The sequence below is a fragment of the Panthera pardus genome, unplaced genomic scaffold (assembly GCF_024362965.1).
Source record: "Panthera pardus isolate Hobbes unplaced genomic scaffold, ASM2436296v1 HiC_scaffold_23, whole genome shotgun sequence".
NCBI lineage: Eukaryota > Metazoa > Chordata > Mammalia > Carnivora > Felidae > Panthera > Panthera pardus.
This window is the reverse complement of record NW_026526799.1, coordinates 2,861,570-2,883,150: the sequence shown is the minus strand read 5'-3', so window position 1 is coordinate 2,883,150 and position 21,581 is coordinate 2,861,570. Positions and strand designations below refer to the sequence as shown.

Below are 21,581 nucleotides of genomic sequence, written 5' to 3'. Positions count from 1 at the left end.
AAGGGCCAGTAAGGACCAAAAAACCCTTTACGCAAGTAGGACAAGGTGGAAGTTCTTACTGCTCTGGAAATCGAAACTTATTTGAAAACTACAGAAGTTGACTGTGTGCCGTTGACACAAGGATAGACGGACGGACGGGAGGACTAGGGCAGTGAGCGTGGAAGGGGCAGGGCGGAACAGTGGGGGCACCCACCTCTCCGCAGACGGTGCTGGCAGCTTGGACCTCTGTCTGGGAAAACCTCTGCCTCATCCTGAACTCAGAAACCTATTCCGGGTCTGTCGTGGGTTGAAGTGTAAAAGGCAAAGTCATAAAGTACCTGGAAGATAACACACAGTATCTTCGAGACCTCGGGATAGGGAAAAGCTTCTTAAATAAGACGTTAAAAGCACAAATGACAGAGTAAAGTTTGATGGTCAGAAGACACGGTGAAGTGTAAGAAGGCAAACCCTAGGGTTAGAGAACACATTTGTAACATGCACAGTAAACACGGGACTTAAAGCCCCAGTATATAAAGAATTCCTTCCGGTAGATGAGAGAGACAGCAACCCCTAGACGGTGGAACAAAGGCTTGAACAGGTGCTTCACATCCCCAAAGCCTAAAGACCAAGAAACGTATGAAAAGATATTCAGCTCCCTATTAATTACTGGAAGGAAGTTAAAACCAAAGTGGGATATGTCTGCATACCCACCAGAGGGGTTGAAATTTGCAGGTGGCCGTATCAGATGGCGCCAGAGATGGGCAGTAGGAATCCCCCTCCGTAACTGGGGATACTGGGAGTTGGTATGACTTCGGAATACACTTTGGTATTACCTTCGGAGGGAGGAGGTGGGTGCTTGTTACGGCTTCTGGTCTGAGCCTGGCAAGTGTGCATGATGAACGTTCGTGGCAACAAACATTTAAAATTCTTTTTTTTACATTTATTTATTTCTGATAGAGACAGAGCACAAGCGGGGGAGGGTCAGAGAGAGAAGGAGACACAGAATCCGAAGCAGGCTCCAGGTTCCGAGCAGTCAGTACAGAGCCCGATGCGGGGCCCGAACTCACAGACCGCGAGATCATGACCTGAGCCGAAGTCGGCCACTCAACCGACTGAGCCACTCAGGCGCCCCAACAAATGTTTTAATAGTCCCCAAACTGGAGACAACTCCCAACAGTGCAGTGGACAAATAAATCATGATACCTTCTTACCGTGAAATTCTGTATAGTAACCTCAGTGAACAAGCTATTCGAACATGGATGGATATGTCACAGCATAATACTGAGCCAGAGAACCCAACTAGAAAAAAAAAAGATTTGATCCTGTTTATATATACACTTACAGTATTAAAAGCGCGCCAGACTGAACTATAGCGGGTAGGGGTTACATGCGGGTTACATGTTCAGGCGATAAGAATTTTAAAGAAGGGACTAGAGTAAAACCCAGGATAGTGGTTCTATTCTTGGGGTTGGGGGAAGGCATGAGGGTCCTTGGGCTGCTAACGTTCTGTCTCTTGACTTGAGTGGTAGTTTCCGTGGGTGTTTACTTTGTGGTCACTGACAGATCTGTACATTATTGTTTTGTCACCTGTTCCATAGGACTATAAAATTTTACAATTGTACCTACATTAGGAGTATACATAAAACTCTAGAGTCGTTTAGCTCTCATAGGACAGAACCTGCCTTCTAATACATGAGCTCCCTTTTCAACTTTGACACACATCTTCAGAAATACATTACGTGCAGGAGCGGGAGACAGGGGACACCCTGTCGTGTCCGGGCCAGAGAAACTGTCACGGTTCTTAGCAACCAGATCTCAGGAGCTCAGAGACGGCAACATCTCCAGGTGGTGGTGATCAGAGACGGCAGGAAGTTGCGGGCGGTCAGAGCCTACCGTGTTCCCGTGGAGGCAGGGGCCGGCTCCGCGTTGCCCGGATTTGGAGGGCCTTTGGCCCCGAGGTGCTCTGCAGGTGGGACAGGATGTGCACCCCCCTTTCGTGGCGCGGAGTGGTTCTCAGCAATCTCAGAGGTGATTACTGCAAGGGGCTTCTTGGGACCCCCGGAAACCGAAGGCCTGATGAGACTCCCAGCCCTTCCTACGTTACAGCACGAGGAAAAAATGTGTTTGCTGTCAGAGTCACTTCTAAGAATAAGACCATATTTTCTCTAAATAATGATAATGTGAAAAATATCGTCCTGTGTCTGAGATTTCTACGTGCTTTCACTTTTTTTTTTTTTTAAGTGAGGAATGGGTATTCAATTTAATTGAATGCGAATTTAGCATTTTTACAGATGGTTACTGAGATTGGTTACTCTATTTGACGTTTTCAATATGCTGTATTATTTTAACAGATCTCCTAATACAAATAAATTTTCATGCCCTGTGATAAAAGCTACTTCGTGTTATGGTGAAGTATTCCTTTAATGTGCTGTTTACTTTGTCACTACAGCATTAACTGGGAAGAGCACGGGTTCTGGGGTCAGACCTGGCTTCGCCACCGACTAGCTCTGTGACTTCGGGAGAGTGACTTCGTCTTTCTTACCCGGTTTTCTCCTCTAGACAAGGAAGATACTAATATACCTACTAGAGATAAACTACCTGTAAAACAGCACACCGTGTCATATGGAATAAGTGATTAGTGAAAAGAAAAAGTGCACATACATCCTTTTTTCCCCCTTGTTATTTCAGATCTCATATCCGAATTCTTAGGTGAGATTGAACTGCGGGTTTGTGTATGCTGTCTTTGTCAGGTTCGAAGAGGAAAATATATTTTATTTCATTTCTTTAATACATGAAAATGTGTAGGGCACATCCTGGTTTACATAGTAAGCACCAAATACGTGTTGATGCGACGTTAGCTATCGTTTTTATGAGTAGGCACACAGCATCTTGAATAAGGTGGTACTTTTTTCTACTAAGTTTTGTGTTTTAATTCCAGCGTAGTTAGCACACAACATTACACTAGTTTCGGGTGTACAATGTAGCGATCCAGCTATCGCATTTGTTACTCAGTGCGCTCATCATGACAGGTGCACTCTTAATCGCCATCACACATTTCACAAAGACATTTCCGTACGACGTCAGGAAGACATCCACCCCGTACCTTCCGTAACGATAAGAGCATTGAAATGAGCTAATCCTTGACAGTGAACATGCTCACTGGCAAAACCAAAACCTTTCTCGGGAATAATTTTTTTCACATTGTTATTTTCCTCCACACATTCTGGTCCATTCAGGTTTCCTAGTCTAAAATCAATTAGATTTGGTTGTACCTATTTTGGTAGCATACTGTTTGTAGAAAACCATCCATGTATTGAGTTTTCAAACTTAATCAAAAAGAATAAAATCAAATAAACCAGATACCTGCCCCAGATCCCCAGAATGTTCTGCAGAAACCAGAAACAAATCTAGAATCAAATGTGACCATTTCAGAAACTTAGTATTTAGTTGCCTTACTGCGTAACATTTCCCAGAGAAAAGCATTGGTCCATGATCCCAAGATTTCATATGACGTGTGTGTGAACAGACACACATACTTGCACATGCGTTTATGCACACATCCATCCACACTGCCAGTGGCAGGTAGAGACCAGCCCAGAGCCTTAGTGTTACCTGGGAATGAAGTAGACACAAAATAAAGAAAGATTGGGTGGTTTCATTGTTTTCCGAATCAATCCACGCCAATTTCCAGAATCTGCCCACCGTGAACTTATAACTCATTTGGAAGAAAATGCGGCATGAAACTAAACTTGATAGCACGTGGAAAAAGGGCTTTCTGAACTCGGTACTGGACTGAGGTGCGAGACTCTGTGGCCAATACAGTCGTCCCTGGCCACACGTGGCCATTTAAAATTAAAGCTAAGTGAAATTAAAACTTCGGTTCCTCAGTCACACAGCCACGTATCGAATGCTCCGTAGCTGCGTGTGGCTATTTAAATGTAATTTAATTAAATAAAAAGAAAACTTCATTTCCCTGGTTATAGTAGCCACATTTCAGCTGTCCGGTCATCACAGCGCAGATACAGAACATTTCCATCGCTGCAGAAAGTTCTTGTTCAAAGTGTCTCTCTAGACAGACTCCTGGGTCACGCCAGCCTGGCTGTGAGCATTTATCAAAGCCAGATCCGTTGTCAGGATTTGACTAGGTGTCCTCAAGTTCTGTGATTCCTTGTTTAGAGTTGTACTCATCGAGCTTTTCTTCTCCCGGTTTTTAAATTGGCAAATCATATTGTAAAGAATTCATATGTCAAATCTTACGAAACTATTTATTTTCCGCTCAAAACCATATTATCTAAATAGATGGTTGATTTGCTTTGAGAGCGAACAAAGCGGTGAAATTCTAATGTACGCAAAGAACTCCCTGAAGGTCTGTTCCCGTTGGAGGTGGTCCTTTCAATCCGAAATGAAAGCGGTGTTTGAATTTTGATAGAATGTAAAGGACCGATCTTTCCTAGTAAAATAATTTTCATGTTTCTGTGCTTCTTCAGAATCCTCATTGTGTCACAGTTCTGCAGGGAAGTTTGGATGCCATTTTTATTGTAACCTTGTTATTTCTCTTGAATTTGTAGGTTTGCGAAGATTCAGATCAGCGTGTCTGAACCGATTATTCCATTCAGGGAAACAATTACAAAACCGCCAAAAGTCGACATGGTCAATGAAGAAATAGGCAAACAACAAAAAGTTGCAGTTATCCACCAAACAAAAGAAGATCAGAGCAAAATCCCGGAAGGAATCCAAGTTGACTCTGATGGGCTCATCACCCTAACAACCCCCAACAAGCTCGCCGTGCTCAGTGTTCGAGCCATGCCCCTTCCAGAAGAAGTCACACGGCTCCTGGAAGAAAATAGTGATCTGATTCGTTCTATGGAGCAGTTGACATCCTCTTTGAATGAGGGCAGAAATACTCAGACGATCCACCAGAAGACCCAAGAGAAAATTTGTGAATTCAAAGGAAAACTAGAGCAGCACCTAACAGGGAGAAAATGGAGGAACGTTGTTGACCAAATCTGGTCATTTGGGCCAAGAAAATGCGGGGCCCAACATACTCGTAAATAGAAGCGAAGACTTCCAGAACTCAGTATGGACAGGCTCAGGCGTCAAAGCTTCCAAAGAGGCCAGTAGATACCGAGATTTGGGCAACAGCATCGTGAGTGGTTTCCAGCTAGCAACTCTCTCGGGCCCCATGTGTGAGGAGCCTCTCATGGGCGTCTGTTTCATTCTGGAAAAATGGGACCTAAGTAAATTTGAAGAACAAGGGGCAAGTGACAAACATAATCAAGAGCGAAGGGACGTGGTACAGGAGGCACAGGCGGAAGGTGAAGCCTGTCCCGGCAGAGGCGAAAACGGGGGGCCGCAAGGTGGCGGCTCTGAGCCCTCGGAGCAGAAGACATCCCAGAGAGGAGAGTCTTCGCTCACTGACTGCTACGGACCCTTCTCCGGACAGCTCATTGCCACCATGAAAGAAGCTTGTCGCTATGCCCTGCAGGTGAAGCCTCAGCGTCTGATGGCAGCCATGTACACGTGTGACATCATGGCCACCGGTGACGTTCTTGGTAAGGAAAAGAGGGTGAGGACCGAGAGGTCTCTGTGGTCAGAAAACTCAGACTCACTTAATTTTTGTTTTTGCAGAAGCTGCATCGTCATCTGGGTCACTAAAGCGCTAAGGGCTCTGAACGCCTTAAATAGTGAAATGGCGATGGGGGAGGAAACGTGATTACCAAAGATCTTTTCGTTTGCAGCAGACAGGCTCCTTCCTGTCCCGACGGTCTCAGGCGTAAGGTTTGACGTGCAGCGGTGTTCCCGAGTGAGTGGCCCTGTCAGTCCAGGTAGGCAGAGTCTCTCTGGAAACCATCGGAGAGTGAGGTGACATTCTTGCACACCTAAGGCAAAAGGCCGTCTGGAAGTGCTGGGTCCTTTCGGGAGAAGAGCATCGGGGGCTTTATTCACCACTGACCGTTCCGTCAGATCCTCCTCCCGATTTTTCTGTCTCTGGAACGTCTCTGGGATCCCTGGAGACACACAGCCCTGGCATTTAGTAGCTGCTTTGACTTTTGACTATTACTTCACGGAGACTTTGTTCACCTGTAAAAAGGAAGATAACCGACCAGAGGCTGTGAAGATTAACCCGAGAACACAAGTCCATGCTTTAGAGGGGTGCCTGGCCTGCGGCAGCTCTCCCGTGAGAGACGGTCCTAGAACCGTCTTCAGGGGCCAGAACGGTGCTGGAGAGCTTGTAGGTTTCTTCTGAGGCCCTTTGAGTCAGTGTGTGCTTATTTTACTTTCTTTTTAGTAAGGTTCTTCTGCTGATCAGTTCCTAAAAACAGGTATCTAACTCGTCAGGGTATTTTTTCTCTAAAGAAATTTGGGCTTGCCTCCACAGTAGGGTTCCTACGAGACGGGCCGAGCATCCAAAGCAGCGTTTCAGAAGCAGCGGGGTTGAACAGTTGCAGGGGGTAGGCCCCGCAGGACCGCCCGCCTGGAGCCCGTGTGTGCCGCGCACGCGTGCACGGTGTCTGCAGGGTGACAGGGAGCACGTGATGGGTCTCGGCCCCGTTTGGGCCAGCGTATCGTTACGAGCTCGTGGGATCCGTGCGTTGGTGGAGGAACACCAGTCGAGACCATTCCCGGACGTTATTCTTCGTTTTCACCAAGAGCTTTCTTGATTGGCGGAGGCGGAGGTGGAGTTGGAATCGGGGAACCGTGCAGGAGACCTGGCTGCTCCGGTTTCCCCGGCCCTGCCACGAACCACCGCCACCTGAATACTTGCCTCGACGGGCAGCTCACAGCCTGTCCCCTGAGGAAGCATCGTCTTCCCTCTGTGGTCGCCTGCTGGCCTGCAGCCACGTGCGCCGCCACGCGCCCCCCGCGCGAGCACTTCATGCGCCCGAGGAGCACGTGAGTTTTCTGCTCCATGTCCCTGAGAAAACTCTCCGGAGCCTTCCGCTGATTTTTCACGGTGCGATTTTTGGTGCCCTTTCACCGTTCCCGGGGCTGTCCTCCGGGGCACCTCTCACTTGCCCCACACCCACCGGAGAGCAGCCGTTCGTGCCGACCGGCGTGGGCGCCACACGGCCACGGCACGGTAGCGATCTTTCAGTGGGATTTAGCCACCACCCCTTGTCGTGAACCCCTGGGAAGCCAGCGTGAGCCTCGTTCCCGTTTCAAGATAAGTCACGTCTTCCCGCCTGTTCCCCAGAAAGCAGAATCCGAAGTTTGGCAACTGACCAGACCGTACAGATGACAGAGTCCCGCGAACGCATGTGTTTCCGTGAGCACCGCACGCATCTGGACAGTGCAGTTTTCCTCGGGCTTGTCACACACCCAGCAGTACAGGGAGGATTCTGGGAAGTGCCAGCACCACAGCCGTAACACACCGATTGTGTTTTCACGTGTCTGCTCTCGTGAGAACTGAAACTCAGTAAGGGGTGAACTGAGTGGGTGGGTGGAGTGAGGCTCCTTCGTGTCTGTAGGTTCCCCCGACGATCACCTTGCCCACCGTATAGAAGAAGTAAGCTGAGGTTGGTGAGGTTTTGTGTCAGAAAGTCCATGCGTCTCGAGACGCAAGTAACTCCTACTCGCAGAAATATGTACAAACCTCTATGATGTTTTCTTAAAACACTGCGGGAAATTGGCATACGGCTTCCTAATCTGCGGTTTATAGAATCAGTGTTTTTATCCCCCCAGAAGTTCATTTGTTCCTTACCTTTCGCCTGTACTTCAGCACACCTCCTGTCATCGATAATTTCTCAAAAAAGACACGTTCTTTAGGGCCGTGAGATGTGACCCTGGCCCCGGAGACGGAACCCATTCAAGAAGGCCAGCTGCCTGCTCGTCAGATTCCCGGGGGTCCTGGGCCCCGGTGCGCTCTCGGCTGTGATTGTTCGCCCGGCCCCTTTGTCCCCCGTTCTCCCCAGCGAAGAGAATGCAGGAGACGTGGATACCAGGACGCCCTGCTTTCCAGCGCCTCTCTGTTGACGCCACACTCATTTCTCCACGCTGTGGGCACGTCTCAGCCTTATTTCGAAACTAACACCGCAGACCGCGCTTGGTGTCGTTCGTTGGCCCTTTTATTTGGCGGGCTCAGCTTGCTCTGGTTTTAACAGCCCTCCTTCGTCCGTCGTGCGCGCCTTCCTACAATAGGCCAGGAGGGCGCAGCAACCTGCCCGCCTTGACCCGACACATTTATTTTGGAGCCACTGTTGTATTTTGGGGTAGGGGAGGATCTCTCCTCCTTTTTCTGTCATTGGGATCATTCATGGTTGGTATTTCTCTCTCATTACTCCTCCAAGGAATTTTATCTTAGGACTTGTTATCCCGAAACTTGTTTTCCTTCTCCTCCTTCGTGCACTTGAAATGATCGACCTGGAAGTGTAGGGTCCACGCACATCTGTGCCTATCCCTCCGCCTTCCGGACTCCTGGGGTGATAATAGGAATGCACAGTTCCTCCCCAGATTGCCGTCTCTCCTACATTATCTGTTTGGAGTGGCATCTGTCCGTTGCTTTCTGGCCAGGCAGATTTTCCCACCTAACACCTGAAGCCAGAATCCGTGGTGGCGTTCATCCGCTGAAATTCCAGGCAGACCGTCGCGTCTTCCCTGTCGCGCCCGTGCTCTGTGCCCACTTTCCCGTTTCCATTAGGAGTTCACAGGACCCTGCACGTGACCAGGCAGCCCCAGGCCTGTCTTCCTCCTGGCCCTGTCCACCTGGCCGTCAGACTGCGTCCCGGCACTTGTAGGAGGAGACGTACCTTGATCATCCGCAGGGCTACTTGCCCCCCTTCTGTCTCAGGAGCAGAGTTAGTGTTTGTCTGGCCACCTCCAGGTCACTGTCCACTGTGCTGTAGGTCCTTCCGGCCCCTCCGAGGCGGCGCCCTTTGCGTGGACTGCTTAGTCCCGGGCTCTCTGTCCCAGACGCTCTGGCTGGCGTTGATACATTTATCCCCAACCAGCTGGCTGCCACCTTACAGAGACCCCGTGTTTCGATTTGGTCTGGAGTCATTTCCTCCAGAGTCAGTTGGAGGCCCTGCTGCTCAGAGTTGAGGGTCTTCTCTTAAGCCCATTTTGGGTCGCTTCAAGGGGTCCTTTGGTAATGATAGCCACTTTCTTGTACCCAAGGTCAATATAGCCTCCTGCTCGCTTTCTGCGCTTTTCTTTTTCTCTCTAAATCACCGCCTTCATCCGGAACAAGAAATGAGGAGACCTTGGTGACCCTAAGGCCTTTGCTTCCTGCCCAGATACTCAGACATCTCCCAGACTTTGTTGATGGATGCTTTAATTCTCTAAGAATTAGCACAACTTGAAAGACAAATTCAGGTCTTTCTTATTAAGCAAAATGAGCGTTCTTAGTCTCTCTTAAAAACTGAGTTCTTTCTACACAAGGTGTTAAAGCGAGACATCGTCTATAGGTGGTCAGAGTAGGGTGTTCTGTAGAAGGACAGAGGCCTGACCTATATCCCTTCATCGGGGGAAATGGGCCTCTTCACTTACAAACTCTACTTTCTCAAAGGCCCGGTTCTGTTCTCATTTTTCACCCATGAAAAGTGCCCTTCACTTAGCGGACGTTAGAATTGGTTTGTGTTTTTGTCACGTTCATATTTCTTCTTCTGACCTGTTAGCTTCTTTCATTCTTGGCTCCTCACTGTTTTATCTGGTGGTGACATCACACGTTCCTGCTGGTGTTGGAGTTTCCGCCTTCTGTTTTCACCTGTAGGGTACGCGCTCATGTTGCGAGAACACACGTGCCTTGAGGTGTCAGGGACAGTCTTAGTAAGTGCCACTGTTTGCTTTTAAAAGCCTCCTCTGTTCCAGACTTGGGGTCCCTTTTCCATTTCATCGGCCTTTCCTAATTCACTTCAACAAAACGTACTGACGTGTGTACGTGCCTACACCGTGTCGAAGCACGATCCCTGCTCGGAGAGAGGCGTTAGGCGACAAAGCCTCATTATATGAAACAGCACGGCTGAATTTAGTGAATAAATGTGGTCTTCCAGTGAAATTTTATGAGAAATTGGGATTAGCAGAATTTGAAACAGGGTAGACTTTTCTAAAGTGATAGTTCTTTGAAACGGGCTTTGATGGGTAGAATAATTTTGAGTTGAGCAGCTGAGTGTGAAATTGGCCTTCTTTGTACCACGGCACTGCAGACTGCCACGGAGCTTGGAGGGAACCCGCTCCGACTCGGTTTTATGGGCACTTCTGTTCTGCATTACCATGCCGACGCTGGCCGGTTGGGTGGTTGAAGCCAACGGTAGTAACACTTTGCGTTAACCCACACGGACCTGTGTCTTGTTACATTTGGGTCCTCACCCGGTCACCCTGATGCTGCCAAAGTATTTATTAGCCTTCCGGCCCCCTGTCAACTTTGGATCTGGTCATCATGCCTTCCGGACCCTTACGTTGCTGGTGACCGTCGTGAGGACACGCAGCCGCGGTCAGAACACGGACGCCCGCCTCAGGACATCTTGCCAGGGTGGGCATAACTTGTTGACGTGCGTTTCCTGTAAACTCGTGGCTGGATTCATCTGCACAAGAGCGGCCGGCCCGCCTCCCCCGCTCTGTCCACAGTACACTGTAGCTCACGTTTGGTCAAAGCCCATCTGTATCCTGTCAACCACACGTGCCTGATTTAGCAGTCTGGTCGCTCTGTAACAAAAGGAAGAGAGGTTAGCGTGACCTGGTTTATAAGAAGTGCCCACCAATTTCTTTGTGTGTTTTAATTGAAGTTACACCGCAAGGGCCACCAACGATAACAGAAACCACAACATAAAAGAAGAATCTTCCTCCTTGAAAATCAACCTGTCATTTTCCACTCTTTTACAGTCTTTGTCTGTAATAGTATGTTTCGCATAGCTGTAACCTTATGGTGGAAGCAGTTTAATGTTTTGCTTTTTGCATTTATTACTTATTTTAAAAGCATGCTTCCATTTGGCCACTTGGTATTCACAATTTTCATTTTAATCTATGCATAATATCCTATCAACTTGTTATGCTATAATTTACTTCCCATCATCCCCAGATTGGAAATCCGCACCGTTTCCTGTCTGTTTACCGTAAGAGAAAACATTGCTGTGAACAGCTGCTCCCTTTCCTCAATTTTGGAAAAACGAAACAAAACATACCTTTAATTGCTGAGCTCCCAGCTCTAAAGATTGTAGAGTCTCCAGACCAATCTTGCTGCCCATCAGAGAAGAAAATATACAGACGGGAATATGTAGTGCCATGAAAGAGATTAGGTTCAATGGAGCCCACGTGGCGAAGAGACCGTTTTGATCTTAGGGTACCACAGGACACTCGGACCAGGTGGTTCCAGATGGGCTCTAACTCCGTGGAGTTGGCCGAGACGCACCCTAGATTGGAGAACTGTGCCCACAGGGTGTGCCGTGGCAGCGAGTGCCCTACCCCGGCTTAGGGCGGAGGGTCCGCCCCGTGTGCCGTCTCAGTGGAGTCTGCGGTCTCAGTGGAGGGTCTGCAGCTGTGGGCTCTGCGGGCCCCAGAGCTTGAAGTAAGGGGTTGCTGCCGGGTCACAAAAGGCCTTGAATTTGGGTCCAGACGTTTATCTGTTTATCTGGTAGTCCAAGTCCCGCCCTGATCAAAACTTCGCATCGATTAGACTTTTTGTTGCCATCTTTTCCCCAGCGGATGCTTGTGTCTTGGTGCCTTCGCGCAGCAGGTGCACCATGACTTTTTGTCGAGTGCAAGGACAGGTGACTGACCAGTAGTGGAGCAGGTGCCCCGGTGGAGGGGAGACCATGTGCTCAGAGGCCGCAGGGTCACGGGTCCTCCTGGATGTGGCTACCATAATTTCCCCGCTGGAACAGTGGCCAGTTTGGAGGATCTCCGAATGCATCCAAGCATCGGACACGGCTGTTGTGAAAACCAAGTGCGTTTGGAAGGGTCTCTTTATAGCGGATTTCCTTTGCTCAGTGATCCATTCCTATGCCTCAGTTTGGGGATTTCGTTTTAGTGGAATTAAAACCGAATGGCCGAGAATTACACGATGAATGATGTTCGGTCTCCATTGCGGTACCTGGTCGGAGGCCCCTGTCCTGACCCACGCAGGAAGGGAGGTGCCGCGGGCCTCCATGGTGGGGGCTTACGCCTGGAGGAGACGGGCCGTCTTTCTTGCGCTCTTCTCCTCGGCCAGCCAGGCAGCCGAGACTCCTTTTTCCAAGTGGCAGGTGAGCGGAGGCCTCAGGGGACGTGCCTGCTGGCCCCACAGGTTCCTCACAACCGTGTGTGGTTTTCAGTTGTCTGTCCTTAGCAGAGTTGGACCCCCTCGTGGCTAAAAGGATTCTTGGAGCACCGGAGGGACCCTTCCAGAAGCCGGCCTCTGTAGCGGGGAGACCTCTCCCTCCCGAGTGGGAGGCGGCGTCGGGCCTGACTGCGAAAATGTAGTTAGCCAAGAGAATGTGCGGGCATTCTTGTGATCTGGGTAGACCTTGTCATCAGACGGGAAAGATGCCACACACAGTTTCCAGGGGAAAAGAAATACTTACGACACTTACGTGTTAACCAGTTTTTAAAAACGTGACCAGATATCTCTGCGTGTTGTTTTCATTTCTAATATAAAAATGTTACCGTGTCTTTTCCTTGCTTACTGGGCCCAAATAGCCTCGCGCTTTCTTCATCAAATCAATAATGTCTCATAATTACGAGTATTTCAGTGTGTACAAAGCCCAGGCACACTCGTCTCCTTGGGTTTCACACCCGGAGACTGACCGTCATGGGGGACGTTGCATCAAAAGGTCCTTTTCAAAGCCGCCCGCTTCTCAGGCTGTGTGAGGGGTCTGCCCTTCGGGCAGTGCGGTTTGGGGTGGTTTCGCCTTTCGTCTCCGATTTTTTTTTTGTCGCGTTACTTTTAAACACTTAAGAAAAAAGTTTTCATGCTTGTGTAAACCAGAATTCTCGGGAGCACCGTTTCTCACGGTGGACTGTTACAGGGAGCGTGAGCGGTCGCGTGTCTGTGTGGCTCGGGACGTGTCACCGGTCAGTGAATTTAAGAGCCGTGTTGGTTTCGCAGGTCGGGTCTACGCGGTCTTGTCCAAGAGAGAAGGTCGAGTGCTTCAAGAAGAAATGAAAGAAGGGACGGACATGTTCATCATCAAGGCGGTGCTGCCCGTCGCCGAGAGCTTCGGCTTTGCTGACGAGATCAGGAAGAGGACGAGCGGCCTGGCCAGCCCGCAGCTGGTGTTCAGCCACTGGGAGGTAACAGTCCAGCCCCGTCCCGCCTCCTCAGGCGCCAGCGTGCTCCCTGCAGATGACCCCGAGGGTGGCAGCCTCCGTGGGGCCTCCGCTCAGTCCCTCGCCCGGGAGAAGGCACGGGGCTGTTCTCCTCCAGATGGAAGGGTCCCGAGGTTACGTGGGGCCTGTGACGCACACATACGCACACTCATTCTTCACTTTTGTTTGATGCAAAAGTTAAGACGCAGAACGTTCGATCCTGTGTTTCCCTTTGAAGATAGCGGTTAGAATTTTAAGGGAAAAATCACAGACGTGTTGAAAGTGAAGCTCTCAGGAACTTTTCTTCCAGCGGGAAAATACTTCGGGCATTTAGAGGGGAACGGTCGTGTTGGCAAGGAGCAGCTCTAAGCTCCTGTGCGTTCTGTGGTCCTCAGTCCCCGCCGCGGACTCTGCGGGTTTCTGCGACTTCCGTGCGCTGTGGGGTGAAAGGGTCCATCACAACCCCTCACTGTCGGTGTCGGTAAAGGTGGGCAAAGAGCAAACCTTACCCGCACTTAAAACTGCAAACGTGGGTCCGCATTGCTGGGGGAGAGGAAAAGATGGTGAAGACATCGTTTTTTCACTTTTGGGGTTGGGCGGGGAGGGTACTAACACGGAGTAGGGAGGTCAGATCAGCCTCCCTGAGCAGGTCCTGGAAGGAGAGCTAGCTGGGCACTGAGGAGGAGGGCGCCGCGGGACAGGCAGGCGAAGGAGAGCGGAAAAATCTGGTCACCTTCCAGACCCCGTCTCGGGTCAGGAGGAGGGTTTGGAAGCTATGGGATGTAAGAAGAAGGGCTGTTTTAGGAAAACAGTGTTTGTTGTCACTTTGTAGGGAACAGAAGGCACGGCCCATGGCTCCCTCTCCCGGGGAGGCCCGTGCCTAGTGGGACCGGCGCTGGCTGTGCTGCCACAGGTTCGGGTTGCAGAGACCCCCTCTGCCGCGTGCTTGGGCAAGCCGGGGGGCCCCCCGAGTGCGTCCCACCCCTGGGATGGCATGCTGACCGTGCAGCCTGGTGCCCGACCGTGGGAGGCTCCCGGTGGTGTGGACGCACTCGGGGCTGTCTCCTCTAGCCCTGCCTAATCACGACTGTTTACGTCCGGTGCCAGCTCGTCCCTTTTCTCACTTTCTTTAGCCAGACGGGCCCCTTTCTCCAGAGCAGGATTTAAAGAAACCGTTGAAGTGCGGGTAATAAAGGGGAATGTGGTAAGTGAGGGAGAACTTCCTTTTTAAAGTGACTTTTGTAGTCAAGGAAATCAGCACTTCAGAAAGCCGGACTTTGACGGCAAATCTAGTTTTAATTGGGTGGTTCCTGTCACCTAAACGGACACCAGGGAAGTGGCTGTCCAGAACTGGCAGTTGTGTCTACTTTTCCTAAAAAAAAAAAACGCACATCCGTAATGCTCGAAAGAACCACGGTTAATGTTCTGGTGTAGTCTCCTTTTTTTTCTTTTTTTTTTTTAATCAGTACGGTCTTCATCTTAACAGGGATTTACTATGAAATTTTCTTCATTTTGTCTCTTTGTCTAGAAACTAAATGAAGTTTTGGTGGTTTTATCGGTTTATATCAAAATAGGTATCATTCCATGTTTCACTATGCAGAAAACAGGAGGTCCAAAACATTTATTTATTTATTTAAAAAAAATTTTTTTTTTTTAACGTTTATATATTTTTGACACAGAGACAGAGCATGAACGGGGGAGGGTCAGAGAGAGAGGGAGACACAGAATCCGAAGCAGGCTCCAGGCTCTGAGCGGCCAGCACAGAGCCCGACGTGGGGCTCGAACTCACGGACCGCGAGATCATGACCTGAGCCGAAGTTGGACATTTAACCGACTGAGCCACCCAGGCACCCCCCAAAACATTTATTTGTTAATTTCTGAACTTAAGTGGGTAGTAATTTCCCACTTACCCAAACTTGGACCTTTTCAGCTTTGTTTTTGGCACTCGATTATTACAGAGGAATAAACACCAGTGAGGGATACAAAGAACGGATTTGTCCAAGCAGCTTCTGAAGAACTACGTCTGTAGTGAGTCTATTAGGGATGATCTTACTGGAACGGTCTCCAGAGTCCTCCCCCGTGTGTTTTAGGGACCAGGCGTGATCACAGGGCAGTGCAGCTGACATTTAGAACCGAAGGGGGGTTTATCCCACTTAGAGCAGTGACCTCGAGAGGGCAAAGCACTGTCTTCATCGGTGCTAGAACTTGGAGCTCACCCGTCCGACCATCTTGCCGATGACAAGGTGTCCGTCTCAGGAAGGTGGCCTTGATCCCACCAGTGACAAGGCCGGGTTCTGGCATGTTTGACGAGAACACAGAGAGTGCAAGTTCGTGATCCCGGGGGGTCCCGTGTGTGGACAGATCCAAAGCAGGGATTCAGAGCTGTCGTAGGGGCATCATGATTGGAGGAACTGGGTTCCTGAATTCACATATCCTGTTTGCTAAAAATAAGTGATCATTTCACAGTCGGCCTTATCCCTGAAAGTAGTTTTATAAAGCACATTTTTAAAACTCTACGAAGTTTTCATTGTTTCCTAATTGGCAAGTAAGCAGGTAAGACTGTTCTGTGGAAACCTTCTCAGAGTAGATTGTCTTCTTGTGGGGCGGGGGCCTGGGCGGAGGGGACTCCCTGGTGGGGTGGGGGGCAGGGGCTCGCTTGCAGGGGCTCACTGGTGGGGGCGGTGGGGGCTCACTGGTGGGGGTGGCAGGGGCGGTGGGGGCTCATGCTGGGCTGGCGGAAGGTGGGGGCGGGGGCCCAGGCTGCTCCAACTCCTTTGTCAGCACGTGGCTTGTGCCGAGGGTCCAGAGTGGCTGCTCTCCCTCGTACCACACGTCCGCATCCCAGGCGGGAAGAACAGGGAGTGGGAGAATGGGAAGAGGAGGGCGCGTGCCCTCCCTGCAGGGACGTGAATGTCCCAGTGCCCACAGCCAGTCGCGCGGCCACATGTCACAGCGCCCACCTAACCAGGAGGTTGGGAAATGGAGCCTGACTAATCAGGAGTCGGCAGACGATGGCCCGTCACCTGTTCCGGTGAACGAAGTTTCCCGGAACACGGTCGTACCCATTCTTAGACGTGTTTTCTGTAGGTCCTGTCCAGAGACCGTGTGGCCTGCACTCTGGTTCTTTACAGAAAGAGTGTGCCTCCCCTCATCCCGAGCCTGAAATACCTATTAGCAAAGAAAACAGGAGAAGAGATACTTAGGAACAGCAGGTTCTTACCAAACAGGCAATTTTTGTTAATGTGAAAACCACGATGACTTTTCCATCTGCTTTTTCTCTCACTTACAAAAGAAAGGCCAGAAATCTTACGTACTTAATAGTAGTTTTTTGTTTTTTTTTTTTAAATACTAGTTTCTGTCTTAGTTGGTTATTAAAAGTCAGTCTCTTGGTAAATTTAGAGACGAGTGCGGTCGAGAAGAGCCCGCTCCGGTTTTGTACCACCGTCTGCCGGCCCCCTGCCACCTGTCCTAGTCCCCACTCCTGACAGCTTCAAATCTGTGAAAGTCTTGAAAACGACGTTATAATTAAATGTCATTGATGTGATAGTTTTTGGCTGTCTTCGTTCTCCCCCCTAGTTGGGTTTAGAAATAACACAGTTGTTGAGCTCTGGCTTCTCGCTCCAAGGCACTTTCTTCCATTTGTGTTCTATCACACCATATAATTTACAATCAAGAGCTTTTGAGAGAAAGTGCTTCAAAAAATAGAGAAAATAAAATTACAGGCATTTTCCATGAGGAAACCTTTGAAGTCAGCAATCTCATAATTTCTCTGTTTTACCCCTTCTGTGAAAAGGGAAGAAAAGGAGCTAATAACGGGCACAGAGAGAAAAATATTCCCACCCAGTGGAGTTCTACACGCATGTCAGCACAACCTCAAGACTGGCTGCTCGATGCTGAGACCACGCGGGGGGGGCGGGCTGGAGTTCACCCGGGGTGAGGAGGCCGCGGCTGTGAGCACAGTAGCGCTGAAGAAGTTTATTCCGGACGCGGTGTCTCCCACCCGCCAGCCACCGTCCTAGCGAGAGCTGGGCACAGACCTGAGACGGGGCTCCCCACGCGCTTCCCTTCTGGGCTGCTGTCCCCTTTCCTCCTCCTCTTCCTCTTTCTGTTTTTGTTTTTAATGCCCAGGACAGCAGCTGGCACTTGGGAGCCTTCCTTCCCGTGAGCTAGAAAATGCCGTCCCCTCCAGGCTGTGGGGCTGCAAAACAACATTCTCGCTGTGGGCAGATGAATTCTGGGTGAACCAGTTAGAAAATAGCACCTTTTCTTCCAAACTGATGCGAGCTCTGCCCTGTGGCCTCGAGGGTGCCGTTCTGTAGCGCACGGCACGGTGTGGGCACCCGAGCCCCCCGGCGAGGGGCGGTCTGGAGCGGGACTCCAGGGGACCCCAGGACGCAGAGGTGAGTGCAGAAGGTAGGCTTCGAGTCTACCCTGGAGTCTGTGCGGAGGGCCACGCAGAATGGGACCTTTTGAAACCCCTGGTCTTAACGGTTTTGAAACAAGGACCAGTCTGAGTCTGGTGTCTCTCAACTAGCATAGTTCACTTACTGCTCTTTATAAAATGTGTCACTTTAGGGGCGCCTGGGTGGCCCAGTCGGTTAAGCGTCCGACTTGGGCTCAGGTTGTGATCTCATGGTTCGTGGGTTCGAGCCCCGCGTCGGGCTCTGTGCTGACAGCTCGGAGCCTGGATCCTGCTTCCGATCCTGTGTCTCCCTCTCTCTCTGCCCCTCCCCACTAACACTCTGTTTCTCTCTCTCTCTCTCTCTCTCTCTCAAAAATAAATAAACATTTATAAAAACACATCACTTTGTAAACAGGATTAACAGTTTCTTCACTGCTACTCCCCAGACCTGCTGAGAACATGCAGCTTCTTTATATGCTCTGATGGGCTTATGTGATGTGAGGGGAGGATGCCAGTAACCAGCTTAAAACTAGTCTCCCGCAGCGTAGACAGTCTGTGGACAACTGCCCGGGGGACGTTCCGCTTCCCGGCTGTCCCCCCAAGGAGAGGGCTTCTGTGGCCGCGTGGTGTGAGGGAGAAGGGGGTCTTCACCAGGAAGCGCCACCGGGGCCGGCGTGGGGCACCGGCTCCTCACCAGACACTTTTTTCCGTGTTTGGTAGAAGTCGCCCTCGTGCGCGAGGTGGAGCCTCATCGTGGTTTTGATGTGCGTCTCCCTCGTGACTAATGACCGACGTCTCTTCGTGGCCTGCTGGCCATTCGTACATCTTCTTTGGAGAAAGATCCCTTCAAGTCCTCTGCCCGTCTTTCCATTGGGCTGCTCGTCTTTTCTGCTGGGTTGTAGGAGTTCTTTATCCTGGACGTCGAGTCTGTTAATTTACGGGGTCTTCTCAGCGGTTCGCTATTTAACCTGCCTGCCGAGGTTCTTTCTTTTTCATCCTTCCGTCTGAATTTATTTCTAGGATTTCTAGCTCTTACTTTTTTACAGCTGCCTCATGTTTTATGGATGCAGTGCCCCCACACGCCCCTTATTTCTTGGAGAATTTTTAAGTGAACTCTGTAGCTCTCGGTCACTCCGTCACCTCTCTTACTTGGTGACGAATGCTCCCTCTGTTGAGTCTGGTTACTGTTGATTGGGGCGGGGGTTCCTGTCGTGCCCTGTGCGAAGCCGTCTTCAGTCGGGTCTTCTCCCCCGCGTCACCCTGGGGCATCTCCGAGTCACCTGTCCCTCCCAAGCGCCACAGCTCCGCAGCTGCTCAGCTCGGCACCTTCACCAGGGCGGATGGCGCAGGACCGCGGACACGGGCCCAGTACGATCCGTCCCGCCCTCTGTCCCCCAGTGGTAGCCACGGCCCAGGGCACACGTGGTTCTTCCAGGTCCAGAGAGAGGGCCTGGGCTGTGTGGCTGGGGCCCGTCCTGAGCGGGCAGCGGACCTGGCCTGGCGCCCTGTGGGACGCGGACAGGGGTTTTACCCCCATTTACTACTGTGGGCCCCCCTCGTCCCCCTCCCGGTTCACAGACCAGACCCTTCCATTGCTGGTGCTGAAGAGCAACTACTTCCTTTTCCGCCATTTCTAGATTTTAAATTGAAAAGCGTTAGGACTTGAGGCCACTTAGTAAATACCACCCCTTTCTTTCCCGAATTGAGAAATGAGAGAAAACGACAAACCGGAGAAGGTGTGAAGGCCAGACTCTCACCTTCATTACCCATCAGGCTGACCTTGGAGAGTGTGGTCTCGACCGTGGAGGGTACGGAGCCCCTGCCGCCACGTTCCAGAATGAGACCAGCCAGGCCGCGGGGCTCCTGCCGCAGGGTCGGGTCAGGGCGGCTTCCGGAAGTGACGCGGAGGGACGGGGCGGACTGTGCACTTCTAGTGGAGAGGGGAAGAAGACCCTTGTCCCCCGGTCCTCTCTCTTCTCACACTTACCTGTCACATCCTGGGGGAACCCTTGGCGAGGAGGCAGAGACAGGCCACGAGTGTGCGGCTCGTGGAACCTTCTCTGCCTGCAGGAAACTGTCCGCCCCCTCTGTCCTGGACCTCAGGGAAGTCTGTGTCCAGCGTGGCCATCGCTGTGGGCCTCGTGACCCGGCAGCTGCTCATCCCAGAGGGACTGGGCACCCCTAAGTCACTACTTAACAGACCAGCCCTGCCCCCCGCCGCCCCCCTCCCCGGGGCCCAGGCTCTGCCCTCTCCCTCCCGTCACGAGGAGGCTCCCCTGGACGTGTCCCCCTCACCGTGAGGGCGCCAGCAGGCGGGGGCCCAGACCAAAGAGCGAGGGCAGTGCCGACTGCCGCTCGTCCCGACAGAACATGGGCCAAGCGGCCCGGCTCACCGGTCACACCACGGAGTTTGGGAGCAAAAGCTCGGCGTGACCGGAAGTGGGCTTAAGGGCGTTGGTCTTTGCTGGGGACGAAGGCAAAGTGAATGAAAAGACCCCTCTGGTACCCAGATGCATCCGAGCGAGAGGGGGAGCTTTTCCGTCACGTTATTCAAAGTTCAGAGTCGCCCTTGTTCCTCGGGGTGACGTCGTGCACCTTACAGGTTTGTTGAAGCTGCTTCCCTGTGTTCACGCGTCCTGTGATCCCTCACGACTGTTCCTTGCCCTTCCCAGCAATCGGCTGTTCGTGGCTTAACTTTGGTTCTTCAGCCTCACGCTAGGAATTTGGCAAGGCTGTTTGAAGTCCAGGTATGCTTGCCTGACCTGGCACGTTCTGTCCCCTTCTCTCGCCAGGTCATCCCCAGCGACCCCTTCTGGGTACCAACCACCGAGGAGGAGTACTTACACTTCGGGGAGAAGGCGGATTCGGAGAACCAGGCCCGGAAGTACATGGACGCCGTGCGTAAGCGGAAGGGTCTTTACGTGGAGGAGAAGGTGGTGGCGCACGCGGAGAAGCAGAGAACCCTCAGCAAAAATAAGTAACCCCGCCCCCGGCAGGGCCGCCTCTTTCGGACGGAGGTGTCACCCCAGGCCAGATATTGGGAAAACCTCTCTGAGCCCACGGCCAATAAAGTTGATGCTTATCAGTACTTTAAAGAGGTGCGAGAGAACGTGTCTCCCAAGTGGTTTTGTTGACCCATTCTGGTGCGAGGCGAGAAGTTCCCGGCGTCCCGCGCCCCGGGGGAGTTCGCTCCGGCGCGGTCCTAACTGATTCCCACGTCAGGCCGCGTCCTCGAGAGACCACTTGCAGTCCGACCAGGTCGTGGCTGACCCTCGCCCTGCTGGTCTGTGTGGCCACGCTGTCCCGTCCGATTGGCGCTGGCCTCAAACCTGCTTTCGGACTCCCTCATAAATCACATCGCTCGTGTTCAGATAGGTGTTGGTGAGAGTTAGGCCGTACGCCTGTTCTTTAGACAAATAACTTCTGTGACTTCCTGGGTGGTTTCCTGTTAACCTTCAGGGACGTTAGCTGACGTGACGAGATTATTTCCTTTATTGCAAACACTCTTAAACCTCCTCGGTTGCGCCCTTCGGGGAGATCTCCTGGAAGGAGCCAACGCGATTCAGCCAAAAGTAGATTTTGTAATTTTTGATGCTTGCTGCACTAATAATTTTTATAGCCACTTAAAAGAAGGATTCTCTTTCAAAACACGTACGACGATCAGATCAGACTTTGTTTTTGAGAGGCTTTCAATGGGCTTTCTTCCCATACACTAGGTCAATAAACGAGGTCCTAATACTGGTTATAGAAACATTATCTTTGTTCGTTCGAGCCATGGTCTAGCTGGTCGGCTCTAATTGACCCCGACTTTGGCGAGAGTGTGGCTCCATAAGTCACCGTCACTTTAAGCTTACCAGGTACAGATACTTGAGTTAACTCAGGAGAGTTATTCCGGGCATCGGTTTATCTTGAAAACTTTGACAGGGAGGAAAAGCTGGCGCGTCGATTGGCAGCCTTCGTAAACAGCACCCTTCCGAGCGCC

The 21,581-nt window shown here is 51.2% G+C and overlaps 1 protein-coding gene across 1 annotated transcript in view; it reads left to right on the top strand.

Annotated features, from left to right (window-relative positions):
* EFL1 (elongation factor like GTPase 1) overlaps positions 1 to 20,687 on the top strand; it is a 121,202-nt gene extending 100,515 nt beyond the window's left edge. The window contains 4 exon segments of the mRNA XM_019460423.2: positions 4,548 to 5,010; positions 5,012 to 5,531; positions 12,998 to 13,182; positions 20,392 to 20,687. Coding sequence (XP_019315968.2) covers positions 4,548 to 5,010; positions 5,012 to 5,531; positions 12,998 to 13,182; positions 20,392 to 20,580 — 1,357 coding nt within the window. The 3' untranslated portion in view covers positions 20,581 to 20,687.
* The last annotated feature ends 894 nt before the right edge of the window (positions 20,688 to 21,581 follow it).